The following is a 19,739-nucleotide window of genomic DNA, read 5'->3' as shown; positions in this document are numbered from 1 at the left end:
CCTGAACTGTAATGAATATTTCTCTCAGAAATGCCTCCTTCAGATTACTCTGTGTGGTGGGTTGACCCTGGCTGGATGCCAGGTGCCCACCAAAGCCACCCTATCACTCCCCTTCTCAACTGGACAGGGGAGAGAAAATATAACAAAAAATCTTGTGGGTCGAGATAAGGACAGGGAGATCACTCAGCAATTACAGTCACGGGCAAAACACACTCGACTTGTGGAAAATCAGTTTAATTTATTACCAGTCAGAACTGAGTAAGGTAATGAGAAAATAAAACCCATTCTTAAAACACCTTCCCCCCACCCCTCCCTTCTTCCCAGGCTCAACTTCACTCCTGATTTTTCTCTACCTCCTCCCCCTGGAGCAGCACAGGGGGACAGGGAATGGGAGTTGCAGTCAGTTCATCACACATTGTCTCTGCCGCTCCTTCCTCCTCAGGGGAGGACTCCTCACACTCTTCCCCTGCTCCAGCGTGGGGTCCCTCCCACGGGAGACAGTCCTCTGTGAACTTCTGCAACGTGGGTGGGTCCTTCCCACGGGCTGCAGTTCTTCACAAACTGCTCCAGCGTGGGTCCCTTCCACGGGGTGCAGTCCTTCAGGAGCAGACTGCTCCAGCGTGGGTCCCCCACGGGGTCACAAGTCCTGCCAGCAAACCTGCTCCAGCGTGGGCTCCTCTCTCTCCGCGGGGCCACAGGTCCTTCCAGGAGCCTGCTCCAGCGTGGGCTTCCCACGGGGTCACAGCCTCCTTCGGGCACATCCACCTGCTCCGGCGTGGGGTCCTCCACAGGCTACAGGTGGATATCTGCTCCACCATGGACCTCCATGGGCTGCAGGGGCACAGCCTGCCTCACCATGGCCTGCACCAGGGGCTGCAGGGGAATCTCTGCTCCAGTGCCTGGAGCACCTCCTCCCCCTCCTTCTTCACTGGCCTTGGTGTCTGCAGAGTCGTTCCTCTCACATGTTCTCACTCCTCACTCCAGCTGCAGTTTGTGTCCTGTTGGGTTTTTTTTGTTTCCCTTTCTTAAATATGTTATCCTAGAGGTGCTGCCACCATCGCTGACGGGCTCGGCTTTGGCCAGCAGTGGGTCTGTCTTGGAGCTGGCTGGCATTGGCTTTATTGGACATAGGGGAAGCTTCTAGCAGCTTCTCACGGAAGCCACCCCTGTAGCCCCCCTGCTACCAAAACCTTGCCACACAAACCCAACATACTCTGATTCAGAAAGTGTAAAGCCAACCTTGGCCTATTTTAAAAAGTATTTTCAACTTTGAACCTGAGAATTTTAGGTGTAACTTACTAGAGGAACAAATCATTTCTGGTTTGGGAAATAGCAAAGGAAAAATATTTACATGAACTAATTTGTAAAGTTTTTGTTAAAACATTTTGCATTTTCACTAGAAATTATTATTGCCCACTGAAAGGAAGAGAGTGGTGGGTTACATTGGTCTAAACTTTAATTTTTTTTTTCCTACTGTATACTTTTGCATAAGTAATACTTTCTTCATTCTCAATCCTTAAAGGAAATCAATCTAGTCAATTCCTGTAGTTTTAAAAGTTGTTTTCCGATTTGTTGCTGTAGTATTACTGAAAAGAGGGAAAATGTGGAAACAAGGGTATATACATCAAATCTTAATGATATGTGTGGAACCAAGGATTGCATTTGAAGGAACAGATAATTTGAAACATGGAATAAAATTTCTCTAAGCCATATCTCTTGCTACCACTGTAGCTCTTACGTGCTTCTGAAATGGGAGATACTGGGGAGACAGAGAGAAGTAATTCAGCAAATAACATTAATTAGAGCATTTTGTTAATAAGATAATAGGATTACTGCTGAAAATCCATTGAACTCAGGAATGTGTATGTCTTCCTAAGTTAGCATTTAGAGGCCATATCCCAACTTTCAGTTTGAGTCTTTGAGGAACAGCAACTATTAAAAGCAAACCCCATTCTCAAAATGAAAAAAAGCATTTGCCAAAATTGCATGTGCATACTTAACATTCAAATCAATTTTAAAAGCTTTAAAACTAGGTACAGGTTTTGGGTTTGAGTGTTTTTTGTGTGCGTGTGTGTTTTGTCTCTGTGTTTTGGGTTTTTTGTCGTTTTTTTTTCTTAACAGATGTCTAAATGATGGTACTAGTGGTCTTGCTTTGGTATGTGGTCAGGTAAATCCTCCTTACTCCTTTAGTGATGTATTTCAGGGGCTTGGCATCTTCCCCCTCTTGCCTTTGGGTAACCAGAAGAGAGGGAGGTTGGAAAGTTGGACCTCTTCATATGATTTTTATTTTCAAAATCAGAGAGCAGTCTGTTCATTTTGTACTAGTTGTAGCTTTTCATTTGTATTAGTATTTGCTGTTAGAATGATGTGTACAAGGAAGAATGAGGTCAATGTTTTATGTTGATTTTTACCAGTAACACTCAGAGGTACTAACTGAAGTTGTGCTGTGCATTTCCAAGAGGTTAGTGTAATTTATCACAGTTCATTAGATCATAAATTCTTTGAAGCTACGGACTATCTTTTTTATGTTTGTACAGTCTCTAGAATAATGAGACAGAGGCTCTAGGTGCTACCGTGATGCAAATAGTCGTAGATCAAAGTTTAGAGTAAGTAAGCAGCAGAAGACCTTGGACTTGACTCTCATGAGCTTTCTTTTCAGTTGGAATAATTAAATGATAATGCAGACAAGAAAGGGGTGAATTATTATCCTCAGTTTAAAGATGGGGAATTGAGGTAATACTGGAGGTTTTCTGCAAATCTGCCCCAAATCTCTGTTTGCAAATCAGATCCCAAATTTTGAATTTTACTTCAGTGCCTTGAGCTCAAGACTAAATGTGTTCTCAATACCTGCTCTCTTAGTAAAAAGGATTATGTTGCTATTAAGACTCAAAATCCTTGTATGAAGGATTTTAAAACACACTGTTTTCTTATTTTATGTTCACCTAATGATGCAAGTATGACTGTAGTGATCTAGACTAGATTAATTTTACTACAGAATATGGGTCTTTTATTGAAAAGCCTAATTTTTTTTTTAATTAAGAAGTGACAGCCAACAGTGTTGGATTAATTGCTATTGTAAAATAATTTATAAATTACTTTCCAATTGAGTTGGTTCTCTTAGAAGAGTTCATCTGAGATGTCCATCTCATCTGCTGATGGATCTTAAGGTTGTGATAATAGTGGTTTCATTTCATATTTGATGTTGTCAAGCTGAAGTAGTCACTATTAAACATTTTTGCAGTTTGCTAAAATAATCTTTTTAATAAAAAAGACAGTTCCCTAATTTGTATTGTTTAGAGGGAAAAATACTTCCTACGTTTAGGTAAGTGCTCTGCAAATTTGTTTTAAATATGTGCAGAATGGTAGCTTAAAGAGGCAGCTCTTTCTGTTTCAAGTATTATTTTGAAGTAAATGGCTGTCATCCTAGCTAGCTTTTGGAAAAATTCTGTTACTGATATTCTTGAAGTGCCTGAAGGCCAGGTGTTGAATTATGGTGATCACATATGTTTTATAACTGGCTTTCATGTCAGGTTATGTGAAGAAAAGACAGTTTCTTCTAAAAAACAGATTAACAAGAGAGAATATAAACAGGTTCATAAAACGATAGTCATCACAGAGAAGATGACACTTCCAGTTACGTGTAGGAAAAGTGAAGGATCCAGTACAGCTAAACTAATGTAAGAAGAGCTTTACTTGTTAAGGCTCATTGTCTATGTAGTACTTGCTTCCAGAATCTGTGATGGAATTGAAGAAGAGGGATTCAGAATAGGATTTGACTTTTATGCAGGCAGGACATTCACAGATAGTGAGGCAGGTATGTTAAGGGTATGTTCCCAGTCTTCAAAAGGAAAATTTCGAGTTTGTTTATGTTATTCCATAAAAATCTAAAATGAAATTCCTGAAGATTCGTTAAGAAGTTATCTTGTACCATGGTCACAAACCTGTAGTAGATGAAAACGCTATCTAACTGCTACATTTAAGTGTCACCCATTTAGTCTTAAGCTTCCGTACATTCCGGTACACTCCAGCCTCTGTTCTTCATTTGCTCTTTCAGTTTGCCTCCTAGGTGTGCTTTCTTTATGCTATTACCCATCTTCAGTTCAAATAATCAAAGCACCCAGAACCAGTGCTGGTTTCCATATCCTTTTTCTTTTTCCACATGATACCTACTTTATTTAAAGAAATTTTCTCAGAACCTCAAACATGATGCAATTTTGGGGTCACAGTTACTACTCAGCTTCGTCCCCTGTTGTCGTCTTCTGTGCTGCATAGAACTTCTCTCTGTTTAACTTCTACAGATAGAGAACTAATCTGATTTTCACTTGGCTACCCCGGTCAAATATTCTCTGAAAATTTCTGAGGGTTTTCTGTGAATACAGTAACTCAGAAAGATGTCTACAGGTGTAATTTGTGTAAAATTAACAACACTTTTAAAGTAGTAGATGGATCTTAGGAAGTAGTTTTCAGGAGCAAAGGGAAAAATTACATTTTTAGTTAGAAAACACAGACATTTTCTTGGCAACTTCTATCAAAATACTGCTATTAATTTATGTGAAGATGGCATTTATTTTAGCACATTCTTGTAGATTATCCATGTTGTTATGGATTGTACTTTACATACTGGCTCAGCATATTTCCCCACTGAAGTTGCTTTACTAAGAAAATGTTAGGCTCATTCTTTTTTTACAGATGTAGTGATTCTCAGTATAGGAACTCTACAGTTTAGGAAACAAAAAACAAAACAAAACCCAACAAAGGTAGTTCACACATGTTCCTATCCTTTAATACACCTCAGTACATATATCTGTCTTGTGTCTATTATCTCCCCCATAGAATATATGTATAAATTATTTGCTACACACAAAAGTAGTTATAATACTAGAATTTAAAGAACAGATGATCTTTTGTAGTAATGATAGTTCGAAAGGAAATGTTCAGATTATGTCCAAAATTTGTGTTGCATGAAAAAATTACCAAAAGTGGTATTAAATTTCCAGTCTACTAAAGCTAAAGCCAAATGATTCTTTCTCCAGTATAAGTATTTTCTGGTGCACTGCTTGTCCTCTGTTTGACAGCCAAGTGTTTCTGTGAATCGAGAATTAAAACAGGAGTAATTTATTCTAATCTATGGTGCAGTAAGGCTCATGGAATTAAAAGTCCTGATTCAGAAAAGATGCAATGTCCTTAAAATAGGCAATTTCATATTTCACATTAAACTGGAAAAGGGCTTTAATAAAGTGGGAGTAATGGACAGTAGTTATTTGTTCCTATTACTAAGGCTATTTGTGTTAGAATTAGAATTTTGTTCCTGACTGTGACAACTTCTGTTTTTTGACCCACAGGGAATTCCTGTTTCTGTGTTTATAATATCATTGCATGTTGCCATGGCAAAAGTGTGGTACTACAAGTTCAGCATTATCATGTTAGTCAAGGACAAAGGAGGTAGCAATCAGTTTAGGCAAAATAAACTTTATTCACAAAATCAAAAATGTCTGTGGTATTGTATCTCTGCTTTTATAAGATATTGTTAATGTTTTCCAGTACAGAAGAGTAACTTCAATACTTTTCTATTTGTCTTTATTAATATTTATACTATATATATAAAGAATCCATCACAATTTCTTCCATAACTTGTAGAGTTTGTTTACATTGAACAGAGGAAGGCTCTAATGATCTTGTGTCCAGCTTCAGACTGAGGAAGTTATTGCAAGCTGAATGCTCAGAATTGGACAGTCCCACCTTGAAACAGCACATGGAAACTCCTGGCTGTTCTTGTACATGTTGTTAAGAAAGAAAGAATCTGAAGCCTGCGCTCAGATTCATGCCTAACAAGGAAGTCATCTGGGAAATACCTCTTTGAAGAAACAGCCGCTTTCTGAATGATGTCATGGCCTGTTTATTCATGTGGCTCAGAGGTGCACCCTAATTCAGCTGTCTTAGTCCATTAAAGAAGTTCTGAGTTAATCAAAATGCTGCAAATCTTAAAAAGCTTCATCTTACTGGTAAAGGAGAATGTTTTTGCCAGTTTTATGAACTAAGATTGGTTTTGTTATTGAATACTTGACAACATAGCTTGTTTCTTCATACATTTTTTTGTGATCTCAGTTCAGTTTTCATTGTTCTTGGGGAGGTTTTGTTTGATAGACTGAATATTTGCAACAGGAAAAAAACATCAGCAGGACAGACAGAGCTTGAGAACGCTGAGTTTGAGCTTTAACTTGCTATATTTTGTGAAAAAAGCTAGATAGCCTGCAGAATGCTAATACAGAGCAGACGAGCACATGCTACAGTTAAAGGAACAGTGGCATTATGAAAACCAGTGGGTTGATACAGCAGGGCAAAACAGAGCCAAAAACTAGGACAACAGTTTTGCCTGTTTTGTGCAGGGTGTTATAGTGGTAACTCTTAAGAAAGTTGTGAGAATACCAGCACTTGGGATCTTGATCTTGCTGTTCCTTTAGTTGTAGCATTGTACTAGGTTCAGGGTTTTTTGGGGGGTGGGGGGGTGGTGTCTGTCCTTTAGCTTTATGGGAATGCTGAAGATGATGAACTGTAACCTCAGTTTGGGTAGACTAGTGGTTTATACAAGTAGTAAAAATGAAAACATTTTTTCACACTGCAATGCAGTGCAGTTCCCTTTAGACTTGCCAGTGTTGCTAGCTAGCATCTGTGGACATTAAGTGGGAATTAAAGCAAAGGTGATCTCTCTGTTCTAAAGTTTCTAACAGTACATTTGACATCTTTGCAAAAGAGCCTGTGGATGTAGAGCTGTTTGTGCTACTTCAGTACATATGAGTGGAATACAGGGATTGTTGAAGTTGTCTTATGGTTAATATAAATTAAATCACTGTATTGGCATATGGTTTATGAAAAAATGCAAACAAAGATGTCAACTTTCTTACAGTAAGATATTTGAAAAGATCTAGGACTTGGTGAAAAATAGCATTTCAGTAAATTTGAGGGCTTAGTCTGACCTTACTATTTCCATAAAGAAATGATGCTTGAGTTGAATCCAATTCCTGTGGTGCAGAAATAAGTCTACTGTCTAATTATGGACTTGTAAAGCTGAAAAATCTGTCTACTCTGTTATTATGCACTTCTAGAGCTGAAAAGTTGATGTTTAAAATAGTGACTGTGAATTATTTTTAGGTGGCACACTCTTCAGTTAGGTCGGAGTAAATTTTTTTTACTGGGAATAATCCAGTCAGGAATACAAATCTTCTGAATTGAGGCATTCAAGCAGTATGGTATGTCTTCAGTGAGTGAGTATCAGAGGCTTCGCGTTTGGAATATACCTTTCTAAAGCAAGTGCCAAGTTTGATAATTAGTTCTGTTTTCCCTGTCTGCATAGAGAATAGAATGGTTCTTGTGACTGTGCAGGTACCCTTCCCTGTGCACCCACACTGTCAGAAGTATAATCTGTTTGAATAAACACCTTCACTGAGTGTGGTTCAATAATGATAATTCTTACAGAAGTATTTTAAGTTTCAACAGTGAACTTAGAGTTGCCAGTACTTAGTTCTTGGAGGTCGGAGACTAAATAAAATCTAAACTAATATGAGAGTAATGATAGAGGATTGCAGGAGCTCGCAAGGATGTTATTCAGCATCTGTAGTTGGGTGGCTCAGTCTTTTCTAGGCAAGTCAGAAGCCCCTCAGAAAGGCCATGAATATGATCAAGCTAGATTACATTAGTCAACAGTATGCTCATGTGATGAGTTATCTCTTGTTAGTTATCCTAAAACTTCCAGGCAGTAACAATGATACACTGCAGGAGGCTCTGCAGAGTTGATGAATAGCAGTAGAGAAATGGAAGATCGTAATTTGATGCCATTGTTTGATGTTAGATGAATCTCTGTGTTAAGTCTTAATAGTTTCTGTATTGAAGCAAAGGAGCTATAATAACCTGATGGTGGTGCCTTTGGATTACCCAGAGACATCTCCTGTTGCGGTAAAAGCAGCTGACAGATGCTTCTGCCAGAAGGAAAAAAAAAAAACAAACCAACCCAACCCACAAAAAAAAAAAACAAAACATACACCCCCACAAAAAAAACCCAAAACCAAAACAGCAAAAAAAACCCCCAACCCTGTTGCCATGTGTAAAAGCCAAAACTGGAAATGCTGAGTGTGTCCAAATTGAAACCCAGAGGATAAAATTTGGAAGTGTGGTTGTTCTTTAATTCACTCCTTCATTTTGTCCAGTCTCTGAGCACAGGATTCTTGCATGTGAAGGGTAATTAACAATGCAGCACACCTGAAGAAAGAATGCTGTTAAAAGAATGTGTGTCCTAATGACAACCAGAGAACATATAAGAAATTATTTTTCTCCAGTAATATATTTGTTCTCACTACCATCTTCTGTTGCCCTTGTTTCTTTCATGCCAAATATTATCTCTGATATTTTTGTTTATATATCAGCTATGGGAAGTGCACCTGGGCTTAAAAGAAAAGCAGGCCTTCGGTAGGATATACTACTTACTATTAGCATCACTGACATTTGTGCACTGTTAAAATCTTCCTCTTTAAACCCTTTTCTGTACATCAAAAGCTTTTAAAGAATTTTCTACAAATTACTTGAGCTTGCAGGCTTTTTTGCTCCAAGCTGGAGTATCCGTAAGGGCTATTCCTATTACCCTCCTGCTGCTGCCTCCATGCCTCCACTGGGTGGGGATGTAGAGCTCACCTAGACCAGCAGTGAACTGTTAGCTCCAGCTAACAGGTTTGCAGAGCAGAGCCAAAGAACTACTTTTTCCTCATCCAGTTGTTTGAGGTGGAAGTAAGTCTGCATGTAGCTGTGTTTATTCTCAGCCTGTGGCTAAAATCTGGGTAGGTGTAAGTTGGCTGATAATGGTGTATACAATGGGAGAACAGTGTATACCCCCTCCATCACCACCCCAGCTCCATTATAATCTTCAAATTCAGACTGACAGCTCTTCAGGGTATGACACAGTTTGAGAGGTGCTTCTGAAGTGCTGTGTAGATCGATGGACTGAAGAGATACTGAATGCTTTTCCTTGTACAACTGGTGTTTTCTGTAGTGACAGTCTTGACAAGATAAGCTTTTTACTTTTTCTGCTTTTTTTCTGTATTCCAGCCTGCTCTTATGTTCCTTGTGGCAGTACTAGCTGTATCTCTTAACATTATTTTTACCTTTAGGATTAGATGTTTTTATGCAGAGAACAGCTTTGGTAGCTAAATTGCAGTTTGATTTAATTGTAAATATATCCTTGTTGATAGCACCCTTAGCGTATGACCACACTGATCTCTCTGGAGAAGGTCTAAGTTTTGATCATTTACAAAGCATGTCCTAAATTCTCCTGAAGTTGTGGTTACAAACAAACTGTTTACATTAATAGAAATGTATATTGCTATTGTATTCTCCTTTTTCTGTGCCCTTTGGTTTTTCCCATCTGGCTGTAGATTAAAAGGCAGTGGGACTTGAGGAAGAATGTGACCTGATGTAATTATTCTCATTCTTTTGCCTTTAAAATTACACCAAGCTAGATTTAGCTTACTTGGACCATGCTTCAGGTTTCTTCCCAGTGAGCAGCTATATAATTTCTCATCAAATCTAAACATGGGTTAGAAGACAGGTGTAGGCAGGATTAGGACTGCCATATGTCCTCAGCTTCTCAGGCATCTTTACCAGAATATATCTAGATATTCCTGCTTCCAGACATTTGGGCTCCTGGCAAGAACCACATCCAGAGCCTGGTGAGGTGTACTGCTCCAAGGAAATGTCTACATTGTCTATGTCCATTAACCATTCAAAGACATGTTAAGCTTTAGTTACCAAATTATGTTCTCTGTTATTTAGTCACAGCATCAAATTTAAAGACTGAGATGATGGCTTACACATTTAATAGTGAAGAGTTCTTAGTTGCTACACTTCTAGAGAATAGAAGAAAGTACAAACTAAACCAGTGTGGCTTGTTGAGAGGTTGCTTAAAATTAAGCTCAGCATCTTTTTTACATCACTGCATCTGGAAGATTCTTTTGTTAACGGTTACCTAATTATTTTATGGTCCTTTGTGTAATGCTCTCTCCCCCCCCCCCCCCCCCCCAACATTTTAATAGCTTATCAAATAGATTTTTCTTTCTTTATATCGTAATTACTGTAAATATTTTCACCTCTATGTTTTCTCACATTCATCTAGCTGAATTCTACTGATGGATGAAATACCTGGTAATACTTGATTTCTGTTATAAGACACTTCTTTTTTCTTATTATTTTTAACCATGTATTCCTTCCTTTTTTGCCAATAGTACTCGAATACTCCCTTAGAAAAATGTGTAGAATGTTTTTCCTGTGTCAGAGTCACCATTTGTGCAGAACATTACATATCAGACAAGGAGGGGATATTCAGGGAATGTGCTGATGACTGTGGTACTTTCCTCTCTCATACTCTTGTGGTGAGTATCATTTCTGCTCTTATTTGAGCAGCAATCATGCTCAGGAGAGGCAGTTCTTTTTAAGGTGTTGCTAGAGAAGTGCTCCCCAAAAGGGAAGAATCCAGATATTTATGTATTCTGGCAAAAACATGTACTGGTAGAGAACCAAGGAAGCTGTTACAGGTGGGGAACTGGACTGTGGGGTAGGGAAAGCGAAGGAACCCAAAAATAGAGAGCGGTGTGTATTTTATAGTCCATATTGTACTTCTGCTCTTTAATTGGTGGAGAAGACTCACATATGCAAGGATGAACAAAAATGTCTTAGGAAGCTATTAACAGCTTAGACATTTGTTCATCTGTTTTCTGCATAGCTTCAAAAATGGTCCCACTTCCTTTCATTCTAGTTTTGTATTATATACTGTCATTCTGATGTTATCGGAATGTGGATACATTTGTCTTCCTTTCATCAGTAAATCAACATCCCTTCAACTTCTGCTGTAGAAGGAGCTAATTTGTCAAATTTTGGCAGCAGGCATCCAGCAATTTTGCATTGCTTTTTTTCCTTCCTTTATTGTATGAGTTTGGTAAGTACTTTTTTCATATAATTGCATTTAAATCTGCATAAAAGAGAACTTTTAATGTTCAGGGATTTCAGAGTAATAAAGAAATGTGGCACAGTGAAAGACTGGTTTTTTTTAGAGATTGAAATGTGATGACAAGAGAAAACAGATGTTGTTTTATTATTAAAATATCCTACACTGCTCTCTACTGGAAGAGTGGAAGTCTACATTAAACATTCAAAAGTGCACCTGAAACTATTTCTTAGTCAAGTTTTAGGTTTAATGATTTTTTTTGACCCTTGTAAAACTAACTTTTCTGAAGGATGGACAGGGTTTTTTGTATTCCCCCTAAGTTTTGAAGAAAAGCACCTGGATATACTTTGCATGTAATAAAAGTAGAATGTTGAGGGTCAAAATGTTAGCTGATGGGGAGGAGCTACTGCAGAGTGTCTTGTTAATGGCAAGGAAAAAAAGTGTTAACCTTAACAATTTACCTGACCTTACTAATAGCTATTGGGCATGTGATAACAGCAATAGACTTGCCAGAACAGTAAAGGATTCAGAATGCCTGAAGTTGCCCTATGTTTGAAATGACTTTTAATTAAGCCAGCAAAATAAAAGTAAAAAAGACTTACCTTTTATTTTAATAGTTTCTCCAGCCAACGTACAACTATGAAAGCATTTTTAATAATTTCCCTACAGAATTTGACCAAAACCTGTCTTGCTCAAGTTAAACGCATAGGAAAATTTTCATTTCAACTACATTCTGAAGGAAGACATATTCCCCACAAAGGGTCTGTTTACTATTTTGTTGTGTAATTCAGCCCTCCTGGCCATTACATGGCTGAATTATTGTCCCAGTTGCTGTCAATGATAAAACTTTTGTTGATTCTAATATGATGAAATAGTGTCCGTTAATTCTCTGCAGCTGTACTATCTTGCAAATCTTTGCATGTAGAGCGAGCACATCTGGTTGTCTGCTAATACTGGATTATAAACAGTTTGATCTGAGGCGTTTGTCTTGTGTATGGCTGGTCAACAGCTCACTTCCTTAATGGGAAACATCAGTGAGAGAAGAACAAGCCTTGATATACTTTAAAGGGACACTTAAACTGATTTGATTGTTAAGATCCGTTGACCTTTGTCCTGATTTCAGCTGGGATAGAGTTAATTTTCTTGCTAGTAGCAGGCACAGTGCTGTGTTTTGGATTTAGTAGGAGAAGACTGTTGATAACAGGCTGATGGTTTAGTTGTTGCTAAGTACTGCTTATGCTAGTCAAGGACTTTTCAGCTTCCCATGCTCTGCCAGGTGCACAAGAAACTGGGAGGGGGCACAGCCAGAATAGTTGATCCAAACTGCCCAAAGGGCTATTCCATACCATATGATGTCATGCTCAGTATATAAACTGGGGGGGGTTGGCCGGGGAGCAGCGATTGCTGCTCGGGAACTGTCTGGGTATTGGTCAGTGGGTGGTGAGCAATTGCATTGTGCATCACTTGCTTTGTATATTAGTATTACTATTATTTTATTGTTACTATTATCATTACTATTTTTCTTTATTTCAATTATTAAACTGTTCTTATCTCAACCCAAGAGTGTTTCTCACTCTTACTCCTCCGATTCTCTCCCCCATCCCGCCGGGGCAAGGGGGAGTGAGCGAGTGGCTGCGTGGTGCTGAGTTGCTGGCTGGGGCTACACCATGACAACCTTGTAAAAGTTATTTCTGATTATAGACAGCTGCAAGTGAGACCAGAATAAGTGATATATTAGAAAAATAACCTTTAATCAGTTTTGTAGAGAATGTGTTTGGAAGAATGGCAGACTGCAATGAAATATGTGTGGCAATTTATATGGGAAAAAATTTGCCTTAGCTTGCTTTTCATTATACAAAATATTAAATGTCACCCTCTTTGAACTTCTTCAAGTATCCAACTGAAATTCAGTATGATTCTGGTGAACCTCTCGTTAGCACTAAACTTAATAAATATTTAAAAAGATGAGTCTAGTGGCCTGCCTAACATACTGAGCATTTATTTTAGTTGGCTTATGATGCATGAAGTACACCAACTTCAAGAATAACCCTTTTACTAGTTGCAAACAGTAAATATATCTAACAATCATATGTAAACATTTCTAATCTGTATTATGTATTTGATGTTAATGAAAACTTAAGAAATTAATGCATTTATTAAATTGCATATAGGATTAATACTGGATGATCTGAAGGGGAACTGCTGCATTGTTTTCTGTTTTGCTGTTCTGCAATTAGATTAAGCATACGAGTCGTATTAGCTTGACTCTCAAGAACAGTTATATTTCATGTTGTTGTTGTTCCCCCTCAGCTGGGTCTGCAAGAGGGCCATAGCTGTGGGAGGGAACCTGAAGTGATCAAAGCAATGGCTGACTTTTAAAGTTCACATCTAGAATTCTGCATCAGTATTGCTTTCTAAAGGAGCCTGGTCTTGAAAAAGGAAGTTTCATATTTACTAATTTTGCTTTGAAATTTTTGTTGCAGAAGCTCTTCCGTGATTAATATTTATAATATTCATGCCACAGGTGTACCAAATTCCTGATGTAACAAATACTTGTTCTCTGTGTTTGTGTGAGATTTGGTGAGAAAAATCTGCTGAAAAGACCATAATGAAATGGCCATCTCCCCATTTGATGAGGGTGATGCATTAGTTGTTAGTTATTTACTTTAGAAGTCCCAGAGGTGGCAGCGCATCCATTGTGTTAGGGATTATACAAACACAGAGGCCTTCCTCACGTTGAGCTTGTCATCTAAATTCTCGGTTTTGCAAATATATGTGTGTTTGTTTAGCTTAAGTATTACAAGTAATATCATAGTAATTGGTACCTAGTATTAAACAAAACACAATGGTAAGGCAGATCACACAGAAAAGGTACAGAGCAGAAGAAAAAGCAAGCAATAAAAAGCTTCCAGTTAATACGTTAGCTATATGTTAAATCTATATTGCATAGTCATTCTTTTGTTATAATTAGAAAATAACTTGTCTTGATTTGAAATTCTGTTAATGTTTTGCCCCAAAATAGATAGCTCTAATTAATACAAATATTCACAATATTTGCTTTAATTGCTGTTTTTCTCTTTATTACTGTCTTACCAAAAAGAAATAAATAAATTAAATGAAAAAGCTTATGAAGGTCAGGCATGAAATGTGTAAGCAGTTATAACTAAAATTTGAGCTTACCTGAATAATGAAAATAGAACTGCAGTTAACGAAGATAACAAATATGTATCAGATACTAACAATGCAACCCATGGCATGGTCTTGTCATCTTGTCATGATTGATATTAACACTTAAGCTACAAACCTTCTCTGTATTTCTGGATTAAATGCATCTTACTATATTTTCCTATGCTGAATAGTTTATTAAATATAAGCTCTGATTCCACATCCAGCTCAAAATTGCTGAGAGCAATAAAAATTTCAGTAGCGATGCTTGATGTCAAAACCGATACTCATCTGGAAGACAGCACATTGCAAATGACTGGTGGAATTCTGGTTGGTTAGTCATAGAATTATAGAATGGGTTGGGTTGGAAGGGACCTTAAAGATCATCTAGTTCCAACCCCCCTGCCATGGACAGGGACGCCTTCCACTAGACCAGGTTGCTCAAAGCTCCATCCAGCCTGGCCTTGAGCACTTCCACGGATGAGGCATCCACAGCTTCTCTGGGCAGCCTGTTCCAGTGCCTCACCACCCTCGTTGTGAAGAATTTCTACCTTATATCTAATCTAAATCTACCCTCTTTCCGTTTAAAGCCATTACCCCTTGTCCTATCACTACATGCCCTTGTAAAAAGCCCCGCTCCAGCTTTCTTGTAGGCCCTGTTCAGGTAGTGGAAGGCTGCTGTAAGGTCTCCCCACAGCCTTCTCTTCTCCAGGCTGAACAACCCCAACTCTCTCAGCCTGTCTTCATAGGAGAGGTGCTCCAGCCCTGTGGTCATCTTCATGGCCCTCCTCTGGACTCAGTCCAACGGGTCCATGTCCTTATGTTGGAGGCCTCAGAGCTGAATGCAGTAATGTTATGTTCCATAAATATTGATATAATGCTCATGATGTTTCCATGTACTTTGGGGCTTAGTTGTTTATTTCTTTTGTAACTTGTTGAGCAAACCCAATTCCTATGTGTTCCTTCAGGTTTTCTCAGTTATTTAAACATGTGCTTTCAGCAGTTTATCTTTCTATTTAGATGTCTGCTTCTCCCTCCCCTCTGTGATCAGAAATGGTATTTTCCGATTTGGGGAACATTACTATGGGCTTACAAATTCAGTGAAATTTAACAGAAGCCCCAGCTGTGGCAGAAGCTTAATTTAGTGCTTACACTTTCTAAGGCAGTAAGGTGAATTAGCATGAGGTACAAGCCCCTGGAAAAACAGTATTTATGGAAGTTATTGTTCATGGAAAGATTGGTCTGCTGCTGAGATTTATTGAATGCAGCAAAGATATCTTCATCTTTCTTGGACTATGAATCAGAGAGAGATAACTGAGAGGGAGGGGGAGGGGAAATGACTCTATGGCTTTTGAGATATCTTCTCCTATCTCAGATCTCAGTCATCTGGATGGAAATAAGCAAATAAGAAACTTAGAGCAGCCCTGTGCCCTTCTGCAGAAGTGGCTGCAGGTGAGGCAGTGTACCCCAGGGTGTCTAGAAGTGTTCTTGACAGTTCCACCCAAGGCCTGGCACTAAATGTGTATCAAGAAGTACCAGGCTGCTTACATTGATAATGCCTCTGGAGCTGACAGTTTCAAAACTACACAAATATTAGGAAGCACGCATGGATGAAGTGTGCTCAGCCATCTTCCACTTCACCGTGGGCAGCAGTGACCTGTGCTCTCTGTTCATTGAGCCTCATCCACACTTGCAGCTGTTATTTCCTGTGTTTATGCAGGATTCCTGTACTGTATATATACCCTGGCCTGCTCACAAACTTTACAGCAAGCGGTGTGGTGTATAAATACACTTGGGTACAGATACCTTGTATTATTAGTATTCCTCTTAGATTCTCATCTGTCCTTATCTACTTTCTTGCCCATTCAAGCTTGTGGTTACCTTTTTTTTTTTTCTTTTTAACTCACATTCGCTCACATGCATTCCCTCACCTTTCCCTTTCTGTCTCTGTCACATGTAGTATCTGTAATGTCGGAGAATCAGTCTTCTTTCTCTGTGTGCATTTTCTGCTACGGTCACTTTTCCAGGGAAGAGCACACCCTCTATTTAAAGTCATCAGAGATGTTGCATGAAAGACAACAAATCAATAATAGAGGTTTCTGCTTTGTTATTACAAAACCTTGGTCTCCGAGCTGCAGAACTGTAGTAATAGAGAGTATTGACAGCAGATGTGCCTGGTGTTTTGATTTGCACACTGTATTCGAGACAGCACATCATATTTGAAAGTCAGTAGCAAATTTATAATGAGACTTAATTATTGGTAGAGCTGCAAAGTTTCTTTGCAGGTATACAGCTTGAGCACATTGACTACAGTAAACACATTTTGAGGTTTTAATAAAATGAAAAACTTTAGAGTTACTTTATTGAAAGCATCTGTAGCTTGGCAAATTTATGTTTGTTTTGAAACTGTTAAGACATAAAAATTATACGTACCTCTGTGTTGTGTTACACAGAAAATTGTACTTTAAAGAAAAAAGGGGGTTTCTTTCTTGCTAGCGTTATTTTGGCATATACAGGTACATGGTGTGACTTAAATCAGCTGTACCTCAATATGACAATTAGGCAATTCAAAATTAATTAAATTATTACACAGATGCGGTTCAGGCAGGATTATTGTACCTTTCATAATAGTATAGTAGAAGGCAAGCAAAACTGTACAGAGGAATGTAAAGGCATTTCAGTGCACAAGTAAAGAAATGGTAAGGTCCCTTTGAAGTATCATGCTTTGGGTATCAACAGGTGTGTATTTGGTTTTCATTAAAACTTTACTTGGTAAAAATATGATCTCTAGTAGAAATACCTTGACTATGAGCCTTTTTTAAACATAAGTTGGAGCCTGGTTCCTTTAAATCTTTGAAGTTACTGTATCAAGCAGCTCTGAGAACAAAATCAGACCTTCTAAATTTATCTTGCATCACTGTATGAAAGTTTTAGCAACATAGTCCAAACCATTAGCTCATGTTGATTCATGGGAAGTATCTTATATCAGTATTTTTTTTTGCATTTTTTCATTGTTTTCCAAAAGAGGTGATATTACCAAAATGACAATTTCCCGGTGGAAAAAGGTACTGAAGCTCTAATTTACAGGCTTGTATAAGACCAAGGTAAATAAAATGGTTTTTAAAAGCTGCTTGTGATAACGCTTGTGTTTGTCTAATTAGAACTTAGTTCTTGTTATTCTCTTGATTGGAAATAACGCTATGAAGTTTTGTTATTGATCAACTATTGAAATGATTTTCTTTACAAAATGTTATTTGGAAATAATTGGAAAATAAGGTTACATGAGTCAATCAGTACTTTCAGTGCATAACTTATTTCTCACAAATTGCAATCTTTTCAGTTTCTTGGCAGTACGGAAGTGGAGCAGCCCAAAGGCACAGAAGTTGTAAGAGATGCTGTTAGAAAATTAAAGGTAAGAAAGTATTTTTAATTAAATATAAAGGGAATGTATTCTTAACGTGTTTTCACAGATAAGACACTTTGTAAGTGTTTCTGGGTAAATTCATTGGTTTAAGAAGCAGTTGCTTTTACTAATCTCTTCACTCGTTTGTAGGCACTTCCCTGTGGTGTCCATATTATCAGATGTTCTGTTGTACATATATTTAGCTGTCTCCTAGATTACACAATTATTTATAATATAAAGTTTGTGTACCTTAATGCATAATGATTGTTCTTTGGAAACTTCAGGGCTTCATTAATCCTAACTTAAGTAGTAACAGTTTGTTTTAGTTGCCATCCACACTTTACAGCTACTGAATGCTTCTAATTATGGCACTCCAAACGTGTTGTCAGAGAATTTAAGAAAATGAACTCGACCAAATAACTAGTGACTTCAGCAATGCCTGTCCTGCATTTCTCTGGGCCATGCGGTGCTTCCTTTGAGCCCCAGTTAGGTGAGTTGCCCCTTGTTGCAAAACATGGAGTACCCCGCCCACTTAAGGTAAGCTGTTGGTGCCAGAGAACAGAAGAAAGAATGTCAAACCACACTGTAAATGGGATGTGATAGCCCCATGGGTACTGGCTGTCCCTGACTGCTCTTCATCTAAACCTAACGTGTCTGATCCACATAAGATTAGACTGGAGGTGAAGGTTTATAACACTGGCATGAATGTCATTCACCCTCCAGCTGTGATAATTGGCAATATATCTGGACAAAGAGCTGTAGTGAGAGAACAGGGTTTACAAACCAATATAAAACTGGTTATGACAAGGGACATTACTGCCTTGTCCTCCAGGTCTTCATGTTTCGTTGGAAAAGGTCTGTACGCGCAAACACCATCTATGTGCTGGTGCACATAGATGGCTGAGAAAATCACACGTTTACAATTTCTTCTTGGATATATGTTCTTGGGTACTGAGGGACTTGGTAGGCAATTGGAAAGTATCCTAGTGCAATGACCAAAGACAGACAGGAAAATGGTGTTCATCACATGCTAACGTTCCTTGATTTTAGCCTTAATGTGTTACCACTTGCTAGTTATTGACTTGTTGAGGGTTGCTAAATGATAACACGGCTTTGACTTGACTGTTTGAGTGACAGCTAATATGCTTAAAGCTCTTCAAATGCTATGAGTTGTGGCAGGGGATGCTGATTAGATTTGTCTGGTAACTCACATTACCAGAGAATCACACTGTTTCATGCTTAACTGCTTAAGGTGTTGGAGCATTAGTTTATTTAGATGTAAAAATTGTTCTGCCTACTATCATAGAATCATAGAATCGTTTAGGTTGGAAGAGACCTTTAAGATAATCCAGTCCAACCATTAACCTAACACTACCAAGTCCACCACTAAACCAGTTAAGTGTAGAGTAGCAATTTCATGTTTCCTGGCTTGGTGGCTGGATTATTTTTTAATGAAAGTAAAAAATAGGAATCATTAAGGTTGGAAAGGACCTCTAAGATCATCAGTCCAACCATCAACCCAACACCACCATGTCCACAAAACCATGTCCCAAAGTGCCACATCTACCCATCTTTTGAACGCTTCCAGGGATGGTGACTCCACCACCTCTCTGGGCAGCCTGTTCCAATGCTTGACTACCCTTTCCATGAAGAAATTTTTCCTACTATCCAATCTAAACCTCCCCTGATGCAACTTGAGGCCATTTCCTCTCGTCCTATCACTAACTACATGGGAGAAGAGACCAACACCCACCTCACTACAACCTCCTTTCAGGTAGTTGTACACAGTGATAAGGTCTCCTTTTAGCCTCCTCTTCCCTAGACTAAACAATCCCAGTTCCCTCAGCCGCTCCTCATAAGACTTGTGCTCCAGACCCTTCAGCAGCTTTGTTGCCCTTCTCTGAACACGCTCCAGCACCTCAATGTCTTTCTTGTACTGAGGGTCCCAAAACTGGACACAGTATTCCAGGTGCGGCCTCACCAGTGCTGAGTACAGGGGGACAATCACTTCCCTTGCTCTTGTTGGCCACACTATTCCTGATACAAGCCAGGATGCTGTTGGTCTTCTTGGCCACCTGGGCACACTGCTGGCTCATGTTCAGCTGGCTGTCGACCAACACCCCCAGGTCCTTTTCCACCAGGCAGCTTTCCAGCCACTCTTCCCCAAGCCTGTAGCGTTGCATGGGG

General features: G+C 38.8%; 1 protein-coding gene across 1 annotated transcript in view; it reads left to right on the top strand.

The window, feature by feature from the left end:
* The window catches only part of GULP1 (GULP PTB domain containing engulfment adaptor 1), an 84,924-nt gene that overhangs the window by 22,070 nt on the left and 43,115 nt on the right, over positions 1-19,739 (top strand). Inside the window, exon 3 of the mRNA XM_075710514.1 lies at positions 17,490-17,561. Coding sequence (XP_075566629.1) covers positions 17,490-17,561 — 72 coding nt within the window. The remainder of the gene's footprint in view (positions 1-17,489; positions 17,562-19,739) is intronic.

Source organism: Pelecanus crispus, chromosome 5 (genome assembly GCF_030463565.1).
Source record: "Pelecanus crispus isolate bPelCri1 chromosome 5, bPelCri1.pri, whole genome shotgun sequence".
NCBI classification, from domain to species: Eukaryota; Metazoa; Chordata; class Aves; order Pelecaniformes; family Pelecanidae; genus Pelecanus; species Pelecanus crispus.
The sequence above is the reverse complement of the archived record's forward strand: the minus strand, read 5'-3'. Positions and strand labels throughout refer to the sequence as shown.